General features: G+C 40.6%; 1 protein-coding gene and 11 non-coding genes across 18 annotated transcripts in view; 11 read left to right on the forward strand and 1 right to left on the reverse strand.

Moving 5' to 3' along the window:
* LOC137195582 (cilia- and flagella-associated protein 54-like) overlaps positions 1–22879 on the reverse strand; it is a 74608-nt gene that overhangs the window by 48571 nt on the left and 3158 nt on the right. Inside the window, exons 7-54 of one of the 7 annotated variants that reach the window (XM_067608073.1) lie at positions 22540–22653; positions 21961–22062; positions 21277–21469; positions 21048–21146; positions 20784–20896; positions 20508–20622; positions 20096–20181; positions 19830–19964; positions 19405–19546; positions 19131–19183; positions 18548–18676; positions 18194–18425; positions 17792–17925; positions 17426–17623; positions 17215–17307; positions 16919–17107; positions 16694–16806; positions 16440–16587; positions 16101–16256; positions 15864–15986; positions 15192–15314; positions 14902–15022; positions 14558–14647; positions 14349–14475; positions 14003–14105; positions 13389–13480; positions 13073–13270; positions 12532–12710; positions 12288–12442; positions 11846–12055; positions 11416–11615; positions 10808–10943; positions 10560–10689; positions 10204–10365; positions 9885–10091; positions 9674–9761; positions 9347–9517; positions 9168–9234; positions 8800–8985; positions 8590–8676; positions 8378–8497; positions 7991–8038; positions 7695–7836; positions 7165–7349; positions 6869–7023; positions 6654–6777; positions 6067–6226; positions 5569–5726 (exon numbers count right to left, since the gene is read on the reverse strand). In XM_067608073.1, the coding sequence (XP_067464174.1) occupies positions 5569–5726; positions 6067–6226; positions 6654–6777; positions 6869–7023; positions 7165–7349; positions 7695–7836; positions 7991–8038; positions 8378–8497; positions 8590–8676; positions 8800–8985; positions 9168–9234; positions 9347–9517; positions 9674–9761; positions 9885–10091; positions 10204–10365; positions 10560–10689; positions 10808–10943; positions 11416–11615; positions 11846–12055; positions 12288–12442; positions 12532–12710; positions 13073–13270; positions 13389–13480; positions 14003–14105; positions 14349–14475; positions 14558–14647; positions 14902–15022; positions 15192–15314; positions 15864–15986; positions 16101–16256; positions 16440–16587; positions 16694–16806; positions 16919–17107; positions 17215–17307; positions 17426–17623; positions 17792–17925; positions 18194–18425; positions 18548–18676; positions 19131–19183; positions 19405–19546; positions 19830–19964; positions 20096–20181; positions 20508–20622; positions 20784–20896; positions 21048–21146; positions 21277–21469; positions 21961–22062; positions 22540–22653 (6591 nt within the window). Of the gene's footprint in view, positions 1–5568; positions 5727–6066; positions 6227–6653; positions 6778–6868; positions 7024–7164; positions 7350–7694; positions 7837–7990; positions 8039–8377; positions 8498–8589; positions 8677–8799; positions 8986–9167; positions 9235–9346; positions 9518–9673; positions 9762–9884; positions 10092–10203; positions 10366–10559; positions 10690–10807; positions 10944–11415; positions 11616–11845; positions 12056–12287; positions 12443–12531; positions 12711–13072; positions 13271–13388; positions 13481–14002; positions 14106–14348; positions 14476–14557; positions 14648–14901; positions 15023–15191; positions 15315–15863; positions 15987–16100; positions 16257–16439; positions 16588–16693; positions 16807–16918; positions 17108–17214; positions 17308–17425; positions 17624–17791; positions 17926–18193; positions 18426–18547; positions 18677–19130; positions 19187–19404; positions 19547–19829; positions 19965–20095; positions 20182–20507; positions 20623–20783; positions 20897–21047; positions 21147–21276; positions 21470–21960; positions 22063–22539; positions 22654–22879 lie in introns of all 7 variants that reach the window. The other 6 variants (XM_067608075.1, XM_067608074.1, XM_067608077.1 and 3 more) reach the window with 6 other exon arrangements.
* Positions 418–489, forward strand: trnah-gug (transfer RNA histidin (anticodon GUG)). Its single transcript has one exon. It is a non-coding gene; the product is annotated as a tRNA-His (tRNA).
* Positions 1085–1156, forward strand: trnah-gug (transfer RNA histidin (anticodon GUG)). The gene has a single exon. It is a non-coding gene; the product is annotated as a tRNA-His (tRNA).
* On the forward strand, positions 1290–1362 carry trnar-acg (transfer RNA arginine (anticodon ACG)). Its single transcript has one exon. It is a non-coding gene; the product is annotated as a tRNA-Arg (tRNA).
* Positions 1752–1823, forward strand: trnah-gug (transfer RNA histidin (anticodon GUG)). The gene has a single exon. It is a non-coding gene; the product is annotated as a tRNA-His (tRNA).
* On the forward strand, positions 1957–2029 carry trnar-acg (transfer RNA arginine (anticodon ACG)). The gene has a single exon. It is a non-coding gene; the product is annotated as a tRNA-Arg (tRNA).
* trnah-gug (transfer RNA histidin (anticodon GUG)) lies at positions 2419–2490 on the forward strand. The gene has a single exon. It is a non-coding gene; the product is annotated as a tRNA-His (tRNA).
* On the forward strand, positions 2624–2696 carry trnar-acg (transfer RNA arginine (anticodon ACG)). The gene has a single exon. It is a non-coding gene; the product is annotated as a tRNA-Arg (tRNA).
* On the forward strand, positions 3086–3157 carry trnah-gug (transfer RNA histidin (anticodon GUG)). The gene has a single exon. It is a non-coding gene; the product is annotated as a tRNA-His (tRNA).
* trnah-gug (transfer RNA histidin (anticodon GUG)) lies at positions 4406–4477 on the forward strand. Its single transcript has one exon. It is a non-coding gene; the product is annotated as a tRNA-His (tRNA).
* trnar-acg (transfer RNA arginine (anticodon ACG)) lies at positions 4611–4683 on the forward strand. The gene has a single exon. It is a non-coding gene; the product is annotated as a tRNA-Arg (tRNA).
* Positions 5278–5350, forward strand: trnar-ucg (transfer RNA arginine (anticodon UCG)). The gene has a single exon. It is a non-coding gene; the product is annotated as a tRNA-Arg (tRNA).

Raw genomic sequence — 22879 nt, forward strand, 5'->3', positions numbered from 1 at the left:
ATTCTAGGTTCGACTCCTGGCTAGCTCGGTATCAACTTTAGCTTCAAACAAAAAAAATCCACATCTTCTGTATTTCCCACACCAATCCACCACACGCCGATTATCAAAGGACATTTACGCACGAGAAGAGCCAAATGGTAGACAAATGCTGCTTAAGCATGTGCAAAAAGACATGTCAACCCTTCAGATTCAAAGAAATCATTAGGCCTCTGTGGTTTCAATGATCAATGCTTTTCATCTCGACTGAAAGTTCCAAATCTGACCCTGAAGGAAAAAAGTCACAGTACAAGGTAAACCATCATTGGAACTTGACTGTCTTTTGTGATCAAAAGATTCAAGGAAACCCATAAAGATGTAAGAGTAATACTAAGCTCCAAACATTTAACTACAACAACAAAGTAATAAGAAAGAAGCGTGGCCGTGATCGTATAGTGGTTAGTACTCTGCGTTGTGGCCGCAGCAACCCCGGTTCGAATCCGGGTCACGGCAGTAGCTGGAAGGGTTACTGTTTTACCTTGGTGCTTTCATTTAGTCCATCCTCCGTTCCATTTGACAAAACTTTAAACTGGACAGCTCATGCATATTTCCCTGTTTGAGGCCCCATATTTTCTCACTCTCTGTAGGGCTAGTGGCGCAATGGATAAAGCGTCTGACTACGGATCAGAAGATTCTAGGTTCGACTCCTGGCTAGCTCGGTATCAACTTTAGCTTCAAACAAAAAAAATCCACATCTTCTGTATTTCCCACACCAATCCACCACACGCCGATTATCAAAGGACATTTACGCACGAGAAGAGCCAAATGGTAGACAAATGCTGCTTAAGCATGTGCAAAAAGACATGTCAACCCTTCAGATTCAAAGAAATCATTAGGCCTCTGTGGTTTGAATCTTCAATGCTTTTCATCTCGACTGAAAGTTCCAAATCTGACCCTGAAGGAAAAAAGTCACAGTACAAGGTAAACCATCATTGGAACTTGACTGTCTTTTGTGATCAAAAGATTCAAGGAAACCCATAAAGATGTAAGAGTAATACTAAGCTCCAAACATTTAACTACAACAACACAGTAATTTGAAGGCCTCGTGGCCGTGATCGTATAGTGGTTAGTACTCTGCGTTGTGGCCGCAGCAACCCCGGTTCGAATCCGGGTCACGGCAGTAGCTGGAAGGGTTACTGTTTTACCTTGGTGCTTTCATTTAGTCCATCCTCCGTTCCATTTGACAAAACTTTAAACTGGACAGCTCATGCATATTTCCCTGTTTGAGGCCCCATATTTTCTCACTCTCTGTAGGGCTAGTGGCGCAATGGATAACGCGTCTGACTACGGATCAGAAGATTCTAGGTTCGACTCCTGGCTAGCTCGGTATCAACTTTAGCTTCAAACAAAAAAAACCCACATCTTCTGTATTTCCCACACCAATCCACCACACGCCGATTATCAAAGGACATTTACGCACGAGAAGAGCCAAATGGTAGACAAATGCTGCTTAAGCATGTGCAAAAAGACATGTCAACCCTTCAGATTCAAAGAAATCATTAGGCCTCTGTGGTTTGAATCTTCAATGCTTTTCATCTCGACTGAAAGTTCCAAATCTGACCCTGAAGGAAAAAAGTCACAGTACAAGGTAAACCATCATTGGAACTTGACTGTCTTTTGTGATCAAAAGATTCAAGGAAACCCATAAAGATGTAAGAGTAATACTAAGCTCCAAACATTTAACTACAACAACACAGTAATTTGAAGGCCTCGTGGCCGTGATCGTATAGTGGTTAGTACTCTGCGTTGTGGCCGCAGCAACCCCGGTTCGAATCCGGGTCACGGCAGTAGCTGGAAGGGTTACTGTTTTACCTTGGTGCTTTCATTTAGTCCATCCTCCGTTCCATTTGACAAAACTTTAAACTGGACAGCTCATGCATATTTCCCTGTTTGAGGCCCCATATTTTCTCACTCTCTGTAGGGCTAGTGGCGCAATGGATAACGCGTCTGACTACGGATCAGAAGATTCTAGGTTCGACTCCTGGCTAGCTCGGTATCAACTTTAGCTTCAAACAAAAGAAATCCACATCTTCTGTATTTCCCACACCAATCCACCACACGCCGATTATCAAAGGACATTTACGCACGAGAAGAGCCAAATGGTAGATAAATGCTGCTTAAGCATGTGCAAAAAGAAATGTCAACCCTTCAGATTCAAAGAAATCATTAGGCCTCTGTGGTTTGAATCTTCAATGCTTTTCATCTCGACTGAAAGTTCCAAATCTGACCCTGAAGGAAAAAAGTCACAGTACAAGGTAAACCATCATTGGAACTTGACTGTCTTTTGTGATCAAAAGATTCAAGGAAACCCATAAAGATGTAAGAGTAATACTAAGCTCCAAACATTTAACTACAACAACACAGTAATTTGAAGGCCTCGTGGCTGTGATCGTATAGTGGTTAGTACTCTGCGTTGTGGCCGCAGCAACCCCGGTTCGAATCCGGGTCACGGCAATAGCTGGAAGGGTTACTGTTTTACCTTGGTGCTTTCATTTAGTCCATCCTCCGTTCCATTTGACAAAACTTTAAACTGGACAGCTCATGCATATTTCCCTGTTTGAGGCCCCATATTTTCTCACTCTCTGTAGGGCTAGTGGCGCAATGGATAACGCGTCTGACTACGGATCAGAAGATTCTAGGTTCGACTCCTGGCTAGCTCGGTATCAACTTTAGTTTCAAACAAAAAAAATCTACATCTTCTGTATTTCCCACACCAATCCACCACACGCCGATTATCAAAGGACATTTACGCACGAGAAGAGCCAAATGGTAGATAAATGCTGCTTAAGCATGTGCAAAAAGACATGTCAACCCTTCAGATTCAAAGAAATCATTAGGCCTCTGTGGTTTCAATGATCAATGCTTTTCATCTCGACTGAAAGTTCCAAATCTGACCCTGAAGGAAAAAAGTCACAGTACAAGGTAAACCATCATTGGAACTTGACTGTCTTTTGTGATCAAAAGATTCAAGGAAACCCATAAAGATGTAAGAGTAATACTAAGCTCCAAACATTTAACTACAACAACAAAGTAATAAGAAAGAAGCGTGGCCGTGATCGTATAGTGGTTAGTACTCTGCGTTGTGGCCGCAGCAACCCCGGTTCGAATCCGGGTCACGGCAGTAGCTGGAAGGGTTACTGTTTTACCCTGGTGCTTTCATTTAGTTCATCCTCCGTTCCATTTGACAAAACTTTAAACTGGACAGCTCATGCATATTTCCCTGTTTGAGGCCCCATATTTTCTCACTCTCTGTAGGGCTAGTGGCGCAATGGATAACGCGTCTGGGTTATCCATTCTAGGTTCGACTCCTGGCTAGCTCGGTATCAACTTTAGCTTCAAACAAAAAAACCCCACATCTTCTGTATTTCCCACACCAATACACCACACGCCGATTATCAAAGGACATTTACGCACGAGAAGAGCCAAATGGTAGATAAATGCTGCTTAAGCATGTGCAAAAAGACATGTCAACCCTTCAGATTCAAAGAAATCATTAGGCCTCTGTGGTTTGAATCTTCAATGCTTTTCATCTCGACTGAAAGTTCCAAATCTGACCCTGAAGGAAAAAAGTCACAGTACAAGGTAAACCATCATTGGAACTTGACTGTCTTTTGTGATCAAAAGATTCAAGGAAACCCATAAAGATGTAAGAGTAATACTAAGCTCCAAACATTTAACTACAACAACAAAGTAATAAGAAAGAAGCGTGGCCGTGATCGTATAGTGGTTAGTACTCTGCGTTGTGGCCGCAGCAACCCCGGTTCGAATCCGGGTCACAGCAGTAGCTGGAAGGGTTAATGTTTTACCTTGGTGCTTTCATTTAGTCCATCCTCCGTTCCATTTGACAAAACTTTAAACTGGACAGCTCATGCATATTTCCCTGTTTGAGGCCCCATATTTTCTCACTCTCTGTAGGGCTAGTGGCGCAATGGATAACGCGTCTGGGTTATCCATTCTAGGTTCGACTCCTGGCTAGCTCGGTATCAACTTTAGCTTCAAACAAAAAAACCCCACATCTTCTGTATTTCCCACACCAATCCACCACACGCCGATTATCAAAGGACATTTACGCACGAGAAGAGCCAAATGGTAGATAAATGCTGCTTAAGCATGTGCAAAAAGACATGTCAACCCTTCAGATTCAAAGAAATCATTAGGCCTCTGTGGTTTGAATCTTCAATGCTTTTCATCTCGACTGAAAGTTCCAAATCTGACCCTGAAGGAAAAAAGTCACAGTACAAGGTAAACCATCATTGGAACTTGACTGTCTTTTGTGATCAAAAGATTCAAGGAAACCCATAAAGATGTAAGAGTAATACTAAGCTCCAAACATTTAACTACAACAACAAAGTAATAAGAAAGAAGCGTGGCCGTGATCGTATAGTGGTTAGTACTCTGCGTTGTGGCCGCAGCAACCCCGGTTCGAATCCGGGTCACGGCAGTAGCTGGAAGGGTTACTGTTTTACCTTGGTGCTTTCATTTAGTCCATCCTCCGTTCCATTTGACAAAACTTTAAACTGGACAGCTCATGCATATTTACCTGTTTGAGGCCCTATATTTTCTCACTCTCTGTAGGGCTAGTGGCGCAATGGATAACGCGTCTGACTACGGATCAGAAGATTCTAGGTTCGACTCCTGGCTAGCTCGGTATCAACTTTAGCTTCAAACAAAAAAAACCCACATCTTCTGTATTTCCCACACCAATCCACCACACGCCGATTATCAAAGGACATTTACGCACGAGAAGAGCCAAATGGTAGATAAATGCTGCTTAAGCATGTGCAAAAAGACATGTCAACCCTTCAGATTCAAAGAAATCATTAGGCCTCTGTGGTTTGAATCTTCAATGCTTTTCATCTCGACTGAAAGTTCCAAATCTGACCCTGAAGGAAAAAAGTCACAGTACAAGGTAAACCATCATTGGAACTTGACTGTCTTTTGTGATCAAGAGATTCAAGGAAACCTATAAAGATGTAAGAGTAATACTAAGCTCCAAACATTTAACTACAACAACAAAGTAATAAGAAAGAAGCGTGGCCGTGATCGTATAGTGGTTAGTACTCTGCGTTGTGGCCACAGCAACCCCGGTTCGAATCCGGGTCACGGCAGTAGCTGGAAGGGTTACTGTTTTACCTTGGTGCTTTCATTGTGTCCAGCCTCCGTTCCATTTCACAAAACTTTAAACTGGACAGCTCATGCATATTTCCCTGTTTGAGGCCCCATATTTTCTCACTCTCTGTAGGGCTAGTGGCGCAATGGACAACGCGTCTGACTTCGGATCAGAAGATTCTAGGTTCGAATCCTGGCTAGCTCAGTATGAAATTTTGTTTCAAAATCACATGTTCCTCATTTTCAAAATGAATCCATTATATGCTCAATATCAAAGGACATTTATACATGAAAGGAACCAAATGACAGGTCAATGTCCTTTACACATATGCGAAAAGGCATATGTGTTTCAGTCAGTTATACTAAATGTACCCTTACATTATTGTTACCATTCTTTGGATGTAATAATGTCTCTGTTGGTACCTGCAGTAGTGCCATGCTGTCATCAGTCTTGCCTCTCTGTTCCTCCAATTCCGCACCTTCGACCATCAACAGGGCTTGAATGTCAAGGTCTCCCCATAGGGCACATTCATCAAGACCCTCTTGTAACATCCGAGTTGCTCCCTGATTAATGTTCTTACCTTTTAAAGACAATCCCCACATACACACAGTTATATGCACACAGATACTAATTCAAAATCTAATATTCATCATTCTATCATTTACCTATATGCAGATAATGGAAAATAGTTTTATTCCATTAGTTAACCATTTTAAGTGCTGAGCATACTTGCACTCTTCAATTTTGTAATGGTCAAATCTTGTGGTGACACTTTACACTAGTGTGCACAATATATTGAGCCTTCTTATGTATGTAAAACAATGTAAACAAACAAGGTGAAATACTCCTCCGTGTGTTTTTCAAATGTACATCCAGTACTAGTCTGTGCATAGAGAGAGAAGCAAAACACATGACCAGACCTGGGGTAAGGGCAGTAGCATCAGGGATCTGTGCAGCCAGGCTACGGAACAGAGCCAGGCGGCAACGTAGCCACAGAGCAATTCCAATTCTCTCATTGGCCTCAACTGCTCTGGAACAGTCTCCATGCAACGGACTTGACAGACTGCAATCTTTAGTACCCTGTAGACAGGATATAACACATATAGTTACGTATTGTCATATTTCAGCTGCTAAAAGACACTGAGATAAATTGACAGGCACAACCACTATCAGGTGGATTATCAAATGGACATGAAATATATGATTTTAATCCTGCAATCCATTCACACTATACTGAACTTTAGGTTAAAGGGTTAAGTTTGTGCCTTTTCCAATAGCCTCATTATCAGAACCAATGGATATAGGCAGAAGAATATCATATCATGACTACATTTATGTTTTTGGTGTGAGCATTTTTGTTGCTGGTGGTTCTGTTGGTTGTTAATGTTATTCTATTTGCAACACAGTAGCCTACACAGAAAGGGATTTCATATGCATGAGTTTTGTACAAAAATTGACTGATGTGATTCAGCATTTTCTCCCAAACTTATTCATATAAACATGCTACCTGTTCACTTCCAGCCCTGGCATGTGAGAACTCAGACACAAGTTTCTCAGAGCCAGGTATGGACCCCCTCACCATTAAAGGAGATGCCTGCAGCAGCACCAATGATGAAACTGCCATTTCAGAACTAAAGGAGGATGTTAAAATGGATAGGATAATTAGGATATACAAAATAAACATGTGAACACAAACAGTACGGATGCATAAAGTTGTTGTACCTAAGTGCAGCATGTCCTTGTTGCAGGTAGAGGCTGGCCTTTAGAAGATTGGACTCTATTGCCAATTCCAGGTTCTCAGTTTCGCTACAGGACTGAGATGTGAGCTTCTGTGAAATGGAGCGCAACAAGGAGGATGCTGCTTCTAGCAAAAGGAACTACAACAGAGGAGATGACAGATATAGGCAAATTGACAGAAACAAGCTGCCGAGGTGCCAAGATTAAAACCGTCCAAAGCGGAAATTAAGTGACAAATCCCTGAAGTAAACGTCGATTGAAAAATCCCCTAGAAGTCTTACCTTAATCCTTCCTGGAGTGAGCTTCTTCTTCTGTGAATCAAGAGCCAGTACTTTTGGCTCCTCGGTCTTTAGGCAAGAGCCCTCAGACTCCAGTCTGTCCTGTTCATGGTGTTCTGAGTTCACTGAACAACTTCTTATGCTGGCACAAGCTTCTCCTTCGACAGAATCTGAAAGATATTCCCACTCTATGCATAAAAAGATGTGTGATCCACAGTGAGTCATTTAGAATTAAATCAAATTAGTTGAAATTAAAGTGAATGTTACAGCTTTAGTACACAAATACAGCACAGTATGATGAAAATTATGTATGTAATGGAAGAGGGTTAGTTCTAAAGGCCAGTGACAGAATCTCATTTAGCCCTGTGAGATTAGAGGTGGGTAAAGTAGTGGCATGTTTATCTTAAGAAAAAGCAGACCTTTTGGATGCTAGATATCTGGAGATTCATCACTTCAATGAGAGATGTCACATGATCCAAATAATAATGGCAACATATAATAACAGAGAGAAGAAAGTACTCTTGTTTACAGACCTGGCAGAGGAGGACCATGTACAGTGCTACTGAGAGCCAGGACTAGTTGAATACGAGCAAGGTTGAATCGCAGGCACAATGTGGATCCATATAGCGTGCCAACCTCTGGAGCAATGTCATAGTTCACAAGTTCTTCCAAAGCCTAACCACCAAGCACCATATACACAAGAAATCCAAATTTAGTGAGCATCTTTTTGGGAAAATCTTTTTGTTAAATTAGTATATTTCACAGAATTACTGGTGAAATGACCCCTGATTTTCTTCAGAAAACTTGAGAAATTCTCTATAAAAAGTACCTCAGCATTGTCCAAGAGAGACTTGCTGCAGTGGAATGTCTTCAGAGGCTGCACAACAAGCGCAATGTATTAGAACTGTTTACAGCAGTGAATCTGCAATAGCTGCTTAAATTATGGCATGTATAAACAAACACTATGACAATATTTGCAATACTGTGCAGATGAAGGCGACAAATCCAGAAATACAGTCCAGTCTGTCTTACCTCTCCAAGACAGTGGAAGACACATAACCATATTCCACATATTGCATGAAAGATTCAGATCTACAAGGTCTAAATCTTAACTAAAGGTGTACATACTGTCAAAAATAGCCAGATGCAATTCTTACAGTACCAGTTTAAACAGGGTTAGAGAAACTAAAGGGTGAACATATGCATGTGTTCATACTTGGAGATTGTCTTGGTTGATGTAGTATCCATTAGGCAGACGAACCCCTGTTCCTTGTGCGACCTGAACTGCCTCGTTTACAGCTTCAGTGAACAGACACAGTTCAGTAAGAGCTCGGATCTGCAGAAAACACCAACCCAGATCAAAAACTCTACCAGAGGTAAAAGAGGAAAAACATTTACATGTGTGTATAAGACAGCACAAATGCTGACCTTAAGTATTTTGCCCTCAACAGAGCGTTGCACATCCCTGCACACAGTCCCCACAAAATACTGGTAAAGGGCCAGCATGGGCAGAAGCTGAAATTACAAACATAATGTAACACTAAGTCAATTATTTATCTTGAGCATTGCAGTTCAAAATGAAGACAGAGAGACAGACAAATAAGAACTTGGCTTAACTACATGTGTTTATGTGTATACCGTGATTTGATAGCCTGTGATGAAAAGCCAGTGGCAGATGAAGTTCAGGCTGGTTACGGTGGTGCCGAGGTGAACCCTGTGGGGTTCAGAGAAAAGGTCGACTCCAGGGAGCAGTTCATCTCCAATGCTGTGGGAAGCGTACTGGAGGTCGGCCTGGGGCTGAGCCAGGGAGCAACACAGCACACACTAGGGAAGTGGGTCATGCACACAAGCATATCCAAATGAATGCATACACACAATAGAATATACAGTATACACTCACAGGAGCAAAAACACCTCCTGTCATCATTTCCTCAATAGTACGTTCAGCGACAAAAGTAAAAATCATGTTTGTTAGGAGAGATATTAAAATCTCCTGTAAGTATTACCTTAAAGAGGTGAGCAGACAAGAGACAGTATTTGGTCCGCTGGCTGATATCAGAAGTTAAGATATGCCTGTAGATCAAAACACATCCCTCAGGAGAAAGTGGGTTTTATAGTCATATGTATGAATGCAACACACACAAAAAAGCACATCAAATCAATGATGAACCTCACTGGAACCTACTGTGCAATCTTAGCAGTGAGCCCAGCAGCCTGCAGACATCCCCAAATGCCAGCCTGTTTCAGGGTTTGTTGCATGGTGCCACCACCAAAGGACACACCATCCCATTTCTCTACCACACCTGAGTTCTGTAAGGCAGAATCTACAGCTTTGCTCCAGTAAGAGTGTGCTGCCCTGGAGATAAAAGAGATTGTGAGAATGTAAGGAAATTCCATCTGTTTATCTTGGTTTGTTGCTCTATAACTTAAAGGTAAAAATGCATACAATAACAGGCTGTAGACTTGCTTCAACACACACACACATGCTCTGGAGGTAAAACAGATTTCCTACCGTGTGTTTCCGTTATAGAACTGCAGGTTTCCCATTTCATGCAGTGCCAAAACTCTGAGGGAGTCGTGGCTGTTGGCTTGGAGATACTCTGAAGAAAAGTTGGATGGAGATAGGAAGGAAAAGTAAGATCTTTGAATCCCTGACAGTAATACTTCATCCAGATATTCCATACTATCTTGTCATTTAGTTTGGTTGTATTTTTTGTTCTTACTAATTGATGTGGAGTATGCAGCAATGACAGTGGGCATATGGTCAGGGCTGACAGGGAGGCTGTAGAGAGCATTTGGACTACTGTAGTCCTCCTCCATCAGATCGCGAGGTTGGATGTTTGGAGTTGGCATAACCATGGGACTGAAATCAACCAGGCTTGCAGAATGGCTGAGACTTCTGCTCTGACAGTGCCGCTGTGCTGCAAAGCCTGGAGAGAGACACACACAGTGAAAACATTGTGAGTTTCAAACAGTTACTGTCTCACTACTTGTGTGTGTGTGTGTGTGTGTGTGTGTGCACTCTATTGACACTGAACTCACAAGACTGTGTGTATGCCAGAAGCCGCAGCAGTAATGAGCGGCTATTCTGGAACACCTGAAGACAATGCGGTCTTCTCTCAAGAGCTTGACGGTAACAGCACAGTGTGTCTTCCACATCCAGAGGAACGCACACAAGGGACATGGAGTGCTGCATCTCTGCACCTTATACAGAGAACATATATGCACGGAAAACATACATATAAACACACTCGCCCACCCTTTGATCTTTGCATGTTTTGCTCTATTTGAGTTTGCTCAATTTATACCATAATATCTCATATTATTTCTCTTCATCTAGTATCTTCCACCATTCTGATGTTATTTGATATTTGACATCTGAAACTAGGTGCTCAAACCTTTAAGCTCAGTTGAGTCTTGCGGATTAAGGTTTGTGAGTGGTGCTTTTTTGCGGCTCAAAGGTTGCAGTGCAGTGTGAGGGGTCCACCCGCTGAGCAGCTGGCAGCCTGCATAGCTCCTGTAAGTTACCTGAAAAGGCAGCACCACATTTATACAAATACAGATTGGGAAGATTTGGAATTTAGTATTTATTATTTCTAAAATCATACACTGCTTGAACATGTTTGTGTGTGAACGTATGTGCTACCTCCTTGCCATTGGCCCTCTGTGACTTGGCATGGTGTGGTTGTGGAACTGCAGGCCCTCCAAAAGAGCTAATCCTTTCAAGCAGCCTCCTCTGAGCATGGACTAGTAGGGGAGTTACTATCAAGGCATAACGCTCCCTGCAATAGACATACACACGCACTCACACACACATACACACAACACTTGGCATGTACATTGCAATAGTGCCCTACGTGACTCTTTGATTCAGATTTACAGTCTGATTTTAGGTTTTCAGGTTAATGAGCAAAATATGACAATTTTAAGTCCTTAACCTGAGAGATTCATTTAATGTGTCTTGAATGATTTCTGTATATTATACTAATGTGAGTATGTGCTGTCTTTTCATGGCTTCTCATACCAACTGCATGTTTTTGTTCTTTCCTTTTCTTCTCTAATAAAGTCATAAAATTGAAAAGCCCAACTTAAATTCCATTTAATGAGATGAACCTGTCACTCATCATTATTCAGCTCTGTCTCTTTTGAATGTTACTATTTAAACCTATTCATAATTACATACATGCTGTCCCTGTAGTTTTATGATATCACTATAATTAGTGCTTTATAGAAATAAAAAATGTTCCTTATCACCGTGTGTATGAGTTGAAAAGTAAGGCAAAGTGGGCCAGATTTTCCCATTTGCCACTGTCATGGAGCCGCTCCAGAGTGTGCAACACCAAGGTGCGGACCCAACGCAGGTCCACCCGTGTGCTGTCATCCAATGAGGCTGAGAAGTGGAGACTTGACTCTAGCTCCTCCTCAGTGAAGTCACTGTCATACAAACTCCACAGCTAGAAGGGACAACAAAAAGAAAGACGAAACTAAAAAACTGGACTGTGTCATATTTCACTTTTTTTACGCAGATGACAAGATGCAGACTTTAGTGAACATAGCAATCAGTGGCAGCCTATAGATTGCAACACACTTTGCAATGTAGAGGTCTTGTCTGGAATATTTTTGTCTTGAGTTAAGTTTTTTACAAGCAGCTATCTGTGTTCATATAACTGTAAGTGGCACTTACCCCTAGCTTGTTCAGCATGTCCATGATTAGGTCAGTAGACAGCACAAGTAGCGGGGTGAAAGTGGTGTGCAGCTGGTCTGTTGTAAGTAGGAAGGGAGGTTTAACCTGATCAGCTCTCTGTACTAATATAGCAAGTCTGTAGCTTTGATCCCACATAGTCTGACACACAGTCTGCAGATTGGTCCAGTGGCTGCCACGGTGGGCCAACACCTGAAAAAGATTAATAATAGATACATACAATACAATAAAGTACACACAATTTAAGAAAATAAAATCAGCACATACAGAACATATGTCCAGATTATGACTGAACAACAGAATAAACACACTGAGACAGGTTTTCATACAATGATACCTACAGTTAACAAGTCTAAATGTATATTATATGTCAGTATTTGTGTACTTGTGCATGAGTGTATGTCTGTGTATGTGTGTATGGTACCATGGCCCTTCGAAGATGTGAAGCAGCGTGGTTAAGTGTGTCCAGCAGCAAGGCAGAAGTGCGTTTCTGAATCTGAACCTGCTGTTCAACAGACTGAGAGGAGTCCTCTCCCTCCCTCTCCCTCTTATCTGCGGCGGAGTCATCAACTCTAACTTCTGAAAAAAAGGGAGAAGACAAGTGATGAAAGACAGACAAGATAATAACTTTTCTTCACATATTTCAAAATGTGTGTCATTTCCCTCACCCTCCTTTTTGTTCCTGTCTTTGTGTGCAGCCATCACATAATCCCTAAGACCGGAGTGAGAGGAGTCTCTCTCTGGGACAACCTCACATTTAGAGGACTGTTGTTGCTGTGACTTCCTTTGCTTCACAAGGACACCAGTGTAGGCCAGAGAGAAACACAAGGGATTTAACTGGCTGTACCTGAGACAAAAAACATACAGTATATAATATTGTAGGCATATAGGCATGAAGACACAGTGTATGTAGAATAACTCATATTTTTAAAACAAATCATACAATAATTACTCCAAATAACCAATCAGCCAAAATGTGTCTCTTAGTGCTAACATGTGATCATAGCAACGTCTTGGGCCAGTTAATGTAATTTAGAAAACACCAGAACACACTGGTATATACCATATCTGTCCACATCTTTTAAATGCAGATGTAGTTACAAGTGTGACATGACAGACAAATGAATTAATGGGTATGGGAACCAATCAATAGTTCTTGGAAAAACACAGAAAAAGTGAATTTAAGTGGCTGGTATCTTATGTGCGAACCTGTGCTGCAGGTCTCCTCCATGCAGCTGGTCCAGGACCTGGTAAAGCACTGTTAAATGTGCCTGAGCCATGCTGTAGTTGAGGTGTGACTTCCACACTCTCTCCTCGGAGCACATGTTCCTGAGCTGAAACTGCTTCTTGTGGCGTTGCACCACAGATGACATCAAGGTCAACAAATTCTCCACAGCATGCATCTCCCTTCACAGACAGGGAGAGGAAGTCCATCAACCCACACACGTAATTACAGAAAAACACAGACACCCCTGACACACATATAACACACACATACACACACACACACATACACATACTGTACCTGTTAGTTCTCACTCTCTGAAGCATGCTGGGTGGCATTTTCTGCTTTAGTTTTTTTCTCACATCATCATGAGAAGATGTGTTCTTGTTCTGCTAAAAAAGCAGCACAAAATATTTATAGTATTTATAACGGTATTTAAGACAAAGGTACAAACAATTCTTAATATTTAATATTTAATGTAATAGTGCATTCCTTTTTTTTAATCCACAAAGAATTTGTTGCCTGTATGGTTGCACAGTAGGTTGGGACAACCTTACAATAACAGAAACCAAAACACTTTCTTCCACATAATAAGACTGGTTCTCTGTGTGTACTTGTGTGTAATAGTTTAAGGGATCTAATAAACAGCATCTCTTCAAACTGTGTCACATAAGCACACAACAACATACATTCATATATACTGTACATTCAAGATCATTTAAATTTGGCAAGGTCAAAGTCCATCATCTGCAAGCTGTGGAGATGCCAACGCAGGCTGCCTGTTAGATCATCATCCATAAAGTGACATGCAAAACACACATGCACTTCTGCTCAATATGAGACAGATGATATTGTATGTCCTTGCGTACCTACATACTATATGTGTTGTGTATTTCTGTACATTGTATTTTTACCTGGGGTGGTTCATTTCCTTTCAGAGCCTGAACATGACTCTTTCTTTTACTGTGACCATTTCCCTCCAGACATTTTGTGGACAGTCCCAACCCCTCGTCACGTCTGACAAAGAGAGAACCATTCACATGCAGTCAAGTCTTTATCTTATACTAGCATAGGCAGCTAATATCCATAATTAAGTAAATGACAAACTGCAGTAAGATCCACACCTGAGAGGAGAGTAATACATTGTTTGATGTTTTGACTTTACCATTATTGAAACGACATAATGATTCTGAAACTAAAGCTGAAATTTTCAATTTTATTTATATGTTTTTTTTAATTGGGTGTATAATAAAGGCATACCTGGAAAGAAATTCAAATATTGTGTGCCCCCACTTTAACACAAGGTCTGTGTGGCCTTCTTCCATGGTTCTCTGGAGTAGTAGTGCCGCAAACTCAATGAAATATGCCTTGCGTCTGAGCTTCATTACTATCAAGAACACCCACACAAAAACACAGGCATGAATGAACTAATTATTCATAAAAAAAGTAAGTGAATGTATGCCACTTACCATCTTGATAGGCGTCCTTTAATGTGCTGCTGGATATTCGATCATAAAGTATGGCAGGATCCTCACAGCCAGTCAGTGGGCGTGAAGTCTCTACAGAAACAAAGACTATTCAGTGTAGACATTTGGGAAAAATAAAGGATGTCCAAACTTTTGACTGGTACTGTACAAGTAACGGCAGTATCATCTGTTATGCTTGAATTGGTCTAGTCATTGTTCACAGAACAAGTTAGCCATCTAAGAAAATAGAATGAAATATCTTAAATTGAATATTCATATAGAGACGTGTTGCATGCCAGTGTTAGTTTTGGTGAATAAGGTTACCAAAGTGTGTTTTTGTGTATTACCATTATCTGCAGAGAGAGTTGCTTCAGATGTGATCATTTTCTTGTTCTTCCCATGCAGTGCTTTCAGCTGAAGGCTTATCTTCATTTCATCCTTGATTGCAGCAGCATCTGCTGTCTTAGACTACACACATAAAATATAATATCAAAATATAGTCTAATAATACAATAGTCTTTTGCAAAACTCTGAAACTATATTTGGTAACCATACTAATTTAATTTCATAATCTACCATCATTCTAACAGCGAAGATAAATCATTAAATAAATCTACACTTTTCCACTGTGCCTTACACCCACAGCTTTGATGGCAACTCTACTGATCTGCAGTTGGGCATCAAAGACGTCGTGGAGCAGCGTGCGACCACAGTCCATCACTGCAGACGCCATCTGAGGCTCCTTGAGCACACGTAATGCCTGGCCAAGGAGGAAAGAGGATGAGAAATTATTAGGTAAAAATCTGGTTGGTCATCATTTGGGTGACCTGGGAATCAAAGGTTGTTCTATAGTTGCAGTCATTGTATGTCACTCTGCATGAGTGTGTCTGCTAAACATCAAATACAGTATGTAATATGAAAATCAAAGTACTGTTGTACTATGTAAAAAATGTTAAATTTATGGTACATTCAGAGAACATTAAGAACAATTCAATACATGCATATCAAAATGTTCAAAAAAGATTGTAGTCAAATGTAATAAAGTAATTTTTGCTAAGAATATAGTACTTTGCAACAATGTGAGTGTTGTGTTGATGGTATTATGTTTGTTCTTAAATATAATGCCACAAATCTTGAGCAAATAATTTTTCATGGTGTTCTTTGGAAGCATGTTTTTGTCACAATAAAAGCAAGACTTAATGCTGATTTCTGTCATGTAGTTCACACAAACATTTTGTGACCACTGAAGACCACTGAAATCTCTACTGTACAAACAGTGTACATTTTACACATACGCATGCATACACACCTTAGACAGATAGTAGGTGATGCAGGCTATCATGTGCATCAGAGACTCTGAGGTGTTTCCTGTCCATTTTTGTTTGAGAAGAGCTGAATTCTCCTCCAAAACTGTCAGGCACTTTGTAAGCACCTGAACAACAGAAGACAGGCATAAACACACACATATACTAATGAATGATTTACAGTTTGTATAATGTTGCACTGTGAACAAAGCAAACACAGAAAATTAAGACTTTTTGCATACCTGTACCACAGGGTCGCAAGTGATCTGATGGAAGATTAGAGGGGCCAAAAGGCCATAACAGCTTACTACAGCTTGCAAGGCAGCGCTGCTGTCATTTAACCACATCGCCAGGTCCATGGCCACCAGCATTCGTTCACATTCTGCCAGTCTGGCTTCCTGCACACACACACACACACACACACACACACACACACACACACACATAATATATTTATAATCATGTCAGTTTAAGAGATATAAAGTTTGTTCTTATAATACAAGCAAAAGTGTGACATAAACTTACTGTGCTGTTAACACTGACTACTATCTGACAAACACTTCTCTACACAGATCAATTACCTGTTCCCAGATAAACAGTCCACTGTCACTGCTTGAGTCACAGTAGAGCGATCCCTGCTGAATGTTGATCTCTGTCTCAATGAAGATGGAAGTGAGGAACAACTGACACAGGAGAGGAGAGGAGCGTTGCAGGGTCTGGATATGCAGCCTTCAGCATGGTCATTGGGGATGGAGTAAAATGAGATGAGCAAATGAAAGGATGTACAAACGCCTTGACGTTAATTGTGTTGATTTGTATGTATTTTCCTCCTCACCCTGTAGTAGCAAGTCTATCATGTGAGCTGTGGGGGTCGGAGAAGGTATAGTGGCTCCACAATTCCCTGCATGCTCTCTTTGCAACGTCATACTGCTCTGTCTGAAATGCCACCTGAGGATGGAGTCAAAAAAAGCTACAACCATGATCTTGCTTGCGCCAGGAAAAGCACATGGTCCCAGCAAGTGAGGAGAGTGGTGAGGTGTTGGACATGTTTGTAGTGTACCTGTGCCAAGTGAGCCCATGTAGAGAGCAGTGGTGTTGGCATGGATGCTAGCAGTGGGAGTGTTGTTCCTCCAGCGGAATTGCCGAGTAGCTTGCCCAGGCTGTTGTAGGCTGCTACAGCAAACACATACTTCTGGTTGGGTTCCAGGCCCTCCACCCTCAGCACGCACTCACCAGATACTGCTGGTACCTGGAAACATACAAAGTCAGACCTCATATCGTGGGCACCCACCAGCTCATACAAGATGACAAAAAGTGCTAGATCAGATACTCTTCTGTGAAAGAGATAAACTGTACCAAATTCCCAGTTCCTGGCAGGCTGAAGTCTCCAAGGCGGACTTTCCGGTTAATGCCCTCAGCTGCCCGACCGCAGAGCTGGTACCAGCACACCTGGAAAGAAATGAAAGTAGAAAGGAAATGAATAGAAAGATGAAAAGTATAGAAGGTGTGACGCGTGATTTACTGGTTAGATAAACAACTTTGCAATAAGATTAAAAGAAAATCTCACTTGTTCCTCCATGTGGTAAGGTGCTGGGGCAAAGGTTAAGGAGTGGTCAGTCCGTGAGCGTAGGATGGGGGGAGGTGGAGAATTTTCTTTTTCCTCCTTCAACTCTTTGTCTTTATTTTCAGCTGGAGTCTTAGGGGTGGTGGACATATACAGTTTTCTCTCCTCTACCTCTGCTTTCTCTATCAGGGTGGAGGCCTCCTAGCAAGAGCACATGGAACAACCATATTCATTACACTTCCTGAGAGCTCACCTCTCTGGAACCTCGTCAATCAACTTCACTTACACAGTATGTACAGAAATTAATCTTTTTTTACATTACATGCATATTTGTGAATGTGTTTAAGAAAGTGTGAATGTTTGTGTAACCTCTAGCAGAATCTTGGTTTTGCTGCTTTTATTTGTTTCCATGTTGTTGTACACCAGCAAGGCTTTCTGGATCAGGAAAAGAGCTTTGGACACCTTGTTCTTCTTGATCCGATCCAACAGATCAGACTCGGCAACTAGAACAACCAACAAAATCTCAGGATAATTCACCATACTTGGATCTATTATTGATATTCTTTCAGAACATTTACACTAACTAACCATGATTTATTGTCAGAGATTTCAACTTCTGTTAGTAAATCATCAAGAGCAGGATACGGAAATCCGACTATATCTATCAATATTAACAGTGCAAACTCAATGTAGACAAAAGGCTAATTAATAAAGGCAAAATAATAATTCATAATAACACTGATGACATTTCAATGTGGCAATGAATCTGACCTGCATTTAGCTGCAGTAACTTGAGGGAAGCCCTGCAGTGGATTATGTCTAGCTCAAGATGGAGGTCTGCGGCCAGCAGGGATACACATGTGGACTGAGTGTGTCTAGAGCTTTTGACATCTGGTTCTGCCTTGGTTTCAACTTCTTTTTCCTTCTCACTTGTTTCATCTTCTCCATTTCCCTCTTCTGATGAAGGTAGGGAAGAGGTCAATGGAGGGATGGGACTAAATTTCTATCAGAAAAAGAAGAAAATGTGTTTTAGCAACACTCAATTGTTTTTTGTATTTTCTCAATCCATACTGATTTCCTGTGAACTTAACTTTAAACAAGCTCTTTGACAGGTTGACCGCCTACCTGCATGAAGGCAGAGTCAGTGATTGATGAGCAATCTTGGGGCATCAGTGTAGCTACACCCTTCGCCAGAGCTTCCAGACCCCTCTTAGCCATCTCACACACCTTCTGTAGCAGCTCTGTTTTCGACCTCTGCAAACAAACACATTGAACAAGACATTTTGTTTGCAGTCTTTTTGAAAAACCTCAGACAGAATACTGCAATACTCAAGCGACAAGCCACAAGAGGCCATATATTAATCAAATGAGCAATATACTTTCTTAACAGTTCCTTAATGGAAGTAAGAATATTTCTCCATATGACCTTTCATATATTATATCATTTAACCAATAAGCAATCCCAGGTGTATAATACAACATTGGACATGGATTTAGGATATGAACCATCAGTTCAATACCCAGCATTGATTTTCAAAATGCTAATTACTGTCTCTGCCACTGAAAGAAATTCAAATTAATTTTGCAACACCTCAACTTTCCCAAAAAGTCAAAGGACATTTTTTTTTTTATCACAACATGTATGCTTTTTACAATATACAGAACTTTTATTTTCTGCAATGCATAGACAGTCCATTGATTCACGTACCTCAAGAAGTGTGGAAGAGCTCGGCTTCACACCATTAGCGTCTGCTTCACTAGCTGCTAGACATAAGACATGAGAATAAAAATGTTGTCACAGCTATGGCTCGAAAAATATTGTATATATATAAATTATGTGTGTAAAAGTGCGTATGTGTGACTTTGGTGGTAGTTTACCAGATCCCAAATACTGGACTCTGGATAATCAGATCCAGAATAAAAGATGTATGATTTCAGTTGTCCAAGATACTGAAGCTAGGCAAATGGTAGAACTCCCTCACCTGGTGTTTGTTTACTGTGTTCAGCTGCACTCTCTAGCAGTATGGCCAATGTGTGGATCATCTCTGCTGTCATTATGCAGTCAACAGTTGCTAGGTCACAGTCAAAGACCACCTCGCACAGCATAGAGAGACACCAAACCCACTGCAAACATGTTCAAATAATAATACTGCATACACGTGAACAGAAATAAGTTGGATGCATACATTAAATATACTGGGAAAAAATTAAATATAAGGTCATTTATGTGTTTTATTCTGCCCGATTAATGTTCACTCAACCCTAAACTTCCTAAATTGCATTTATAAAAAAATCTATACTCACTGTAGAGGATAAAAGTAGCAGTTTTCTACTTGATAATAATGTGCTCCTGTTCACTCAGAAAAAGCAAACAGCTTCAGTAATGTTTACCTTTTTAAATACATACCTTGTGGTAATTATCAACCTTCTCAAGGTTGTGTGTAAACTCTGGGTTTTGCAGCTGATCCCTCTGCATCACCACCTTCATCTTACCCCACAGAAATAACACAACTTCCAAAATCAGGTCCCCATCTGGTTGCACCTCATACACAAACACACACATACAGTATGTAAATACACACACTAAAATCCTCCACTGAACTCTACCTCTTTAATCTGAACCCTAATTCTTGACAGAGTAAACTCCAATACACACACAACTTGGAAACTTACAGGAGCAGAGCCACAAACAGACTTGTGCAAGGTGTCTACCAGGCCAATGAACTCATCACTCATTGAGAATGAAGACTTGTGTCTGTCTGTTGGAAACATCAAACAACACGACCACATTATAATTCAAAGTGATAAACTTGATAGCAGCTTGGCAACAAAGTGGAATGATAAATAGTGGCCCTCATCATTTTGCTCATTTAAACTATTTTCTCTTTGAAAGTAACCAAACAGAATCAAGGAAAAGAAGCAAGAAGGCTGTTCAAGAATCAATGTCTGGGCAACAGCTATAAATGGTTTACGACAATCCTTTATGGACAAAATCCTGTTTCTATGAACCCATTTAATTAAATAAAGGTTTAGATGCCTCAAGATCTAAATCAGTCCATATGTAGCACAATTTTATTATTACTACCATCGACGATGCTGTCCTCTCTAGGACGGCTCCTCTGGGAGGACTGCAGACTGTTGAAGCTGACAAGCAAAGCGAGCTCCATTTCTACCTTCCTGTATGAATGATCCCCCACATCCTGACAGAGACACAAAGAGACACTCACACCTCAGATCATTCAGATACACAGTACACATTAACCTTAAATTAGAAAGACAACAAGTGAGAATGGCTAGAAATAGAATGTATTCTCCTTTTCTTATGAATGGGAATTACAACGGATGTTTGTGTGCTACTCACAGACAAAACCTGCAGCATCTCTCCAGCGAGTTCAGTGAATGCATCTGGCTGCTTGTACTGAAACAAAAGCTTAATGAACCTCACTGCAGACATGAAGGATACTTTGTTTTCTCCTAGAAACACAACAGAACACATTACTGTAACACACACCGATTTCCAAACCGCTGTACAAAACAAACACCTTGCAACACATCATGAACTGCTTAACAGCATGTTGATTATGATGTAAAAAAAAAAAAGAGGACAAGGAAAATTGTGACTAACCTGTAATGGCTAAATCCATTAGAGTGGATGTTGATGTCAGCACACTAAGAGACACGCATGAGTGGTCATCATGCTTTTGCTCACTTGTACTTGCAGCTCCTCAATACACAGGAACATAAAACATTACTCAATACAAAAATGGGGCATTCCTAGCCTTAAATATGTTTTATGCATTCTAAAGCACTTGCAGCAACTGTATGTTCTCCTGTTATGTGTTTGATTTACTAACCAGATAATATACTGATGCCAGCTGACAGGAGTTCCAGGACAACCTCCTGCACCTCTGGTTCATCTGACATCCTTGTGTACAATGGGCGTTTGGTGCTGTCCCAGAGGGCCTCCAAGATGCCCAAGAACTGTGCTGCGCTACTGTCAAACAGGCTCATTAGCATGCGTTCTGTCGTGTTACGAGGCCATGGCACCTACAGTACACACAGGTAGGTATACAATTTTGGGTAATGTTACAAGAACTATATTAACTCAAAAAATTAGTTGACCACCAACACAAAGAGCCAGCCACAACTGGTATTGATATACAATTAAAAGAGAGATCTCTGGGAGAGACCTCTGTGGTTTCCATACAGTAACATACTATAGGTGGGAAATAGCAATTATTTACAAGAATATATTAAAGTTGTAACAATTAAATTAATTATCAATGACAACAAAAACATTTTAAAAAATCAATTATTACATAAATCCACTCTAATAAGTCCATTATAATAAATCAAGTTAAGTAAGGCTTAAGAAGTAGAGCATTATAGTAGTTATACACAGCATTTAGCAGCAATGCAACTTTACAATTATAAAACAGGTTATTTACCAATTTAACTAACTGACTGAGTATGCGCTTTAAAGTGACAGTACACTAAAGTATGAAATAATGATACAGCATTTAAGTGGCTCTCGTTACATTAGGTATGTCTTTCAGGGTGCTTTTGGTTTTGATTCTGAACATGTGTTTGGGTCTCTTTCTGGCCTCAAACACCGCCCGCTTGAACATCATGGCAGCCAGCTGAAAAAAGAAAGCCCTGAATCAGCATTTCATAAACCAAAGAAGAGTGCATCAACATTGTGAAGACAAACAAAAAACTCTTTACTTCTCTTTACTCTTTACCTTCACAGAAAGCCACAACAAAGTCCATACATCTTTAGTGTGCGTATTCATACATACTATATAGTAGTGGCTATTATTTGTGAAATTGCTGTAGTCTTAGATACTGAAAAATGTAATGAATGCAGAATTAATGTTTGCTGAAAAGGCATGAACTTCTCATACTTGAACAGTGTAGATTGAACTTCAAATGGCAGTTGAATTGATTAAATATGTAGACTGGCACGGTTTTATATTTACATATTTGTTCCTTGCATTATTTTTATGTTTTCTTCTGCTGACAGTGAAACACATTGTCACTGGGAAGTGTGAATGATCTGTCATACTTTATCACAGTAGCAGTATTGAGGGTATATTTTGATGAGAGGAATCTCTTGCCTTGATAGAGGCTTCTTTTAAAGCTCTCTGAGTCTCTCTGGTGGCAGGAACTCCGCTCTGCTGCTCCAGCTCTGCAAGGTCGTTGATTTTTCCAAGGGCTCTCCTGGCAAATTCCTGAAAGCAAACAAACCCGCAAATGGGTTGTAGGAATTTCAGAATAATTCAGTTTAAGACATTTTTCTATGTGAAGTCAATATGTGGATTCAATTTCATACAAAATTTCCATACATGTCTGTACATAATAAACATGTCACCAGTATTTTTTATTTTTGTACACTGAAAGCAAAACATGAGAAATAAATGATTTAACCTGTGTTGAGAACAGTGAAATCTCAATACA

This window comes from Thunnus thynnus, chromosome 13, assembly GCF_963924715.1.
Source record: "Thunnus thynnus chromosome 13, fThuThy2.1, whole genome shotgun sequence".
Lineage (NCBI taxonomy): Eukaryota > Metazoa > Chordata > Actinopteri > Scombriformes > Scombridae > Thunnus > Thunnus thynnus.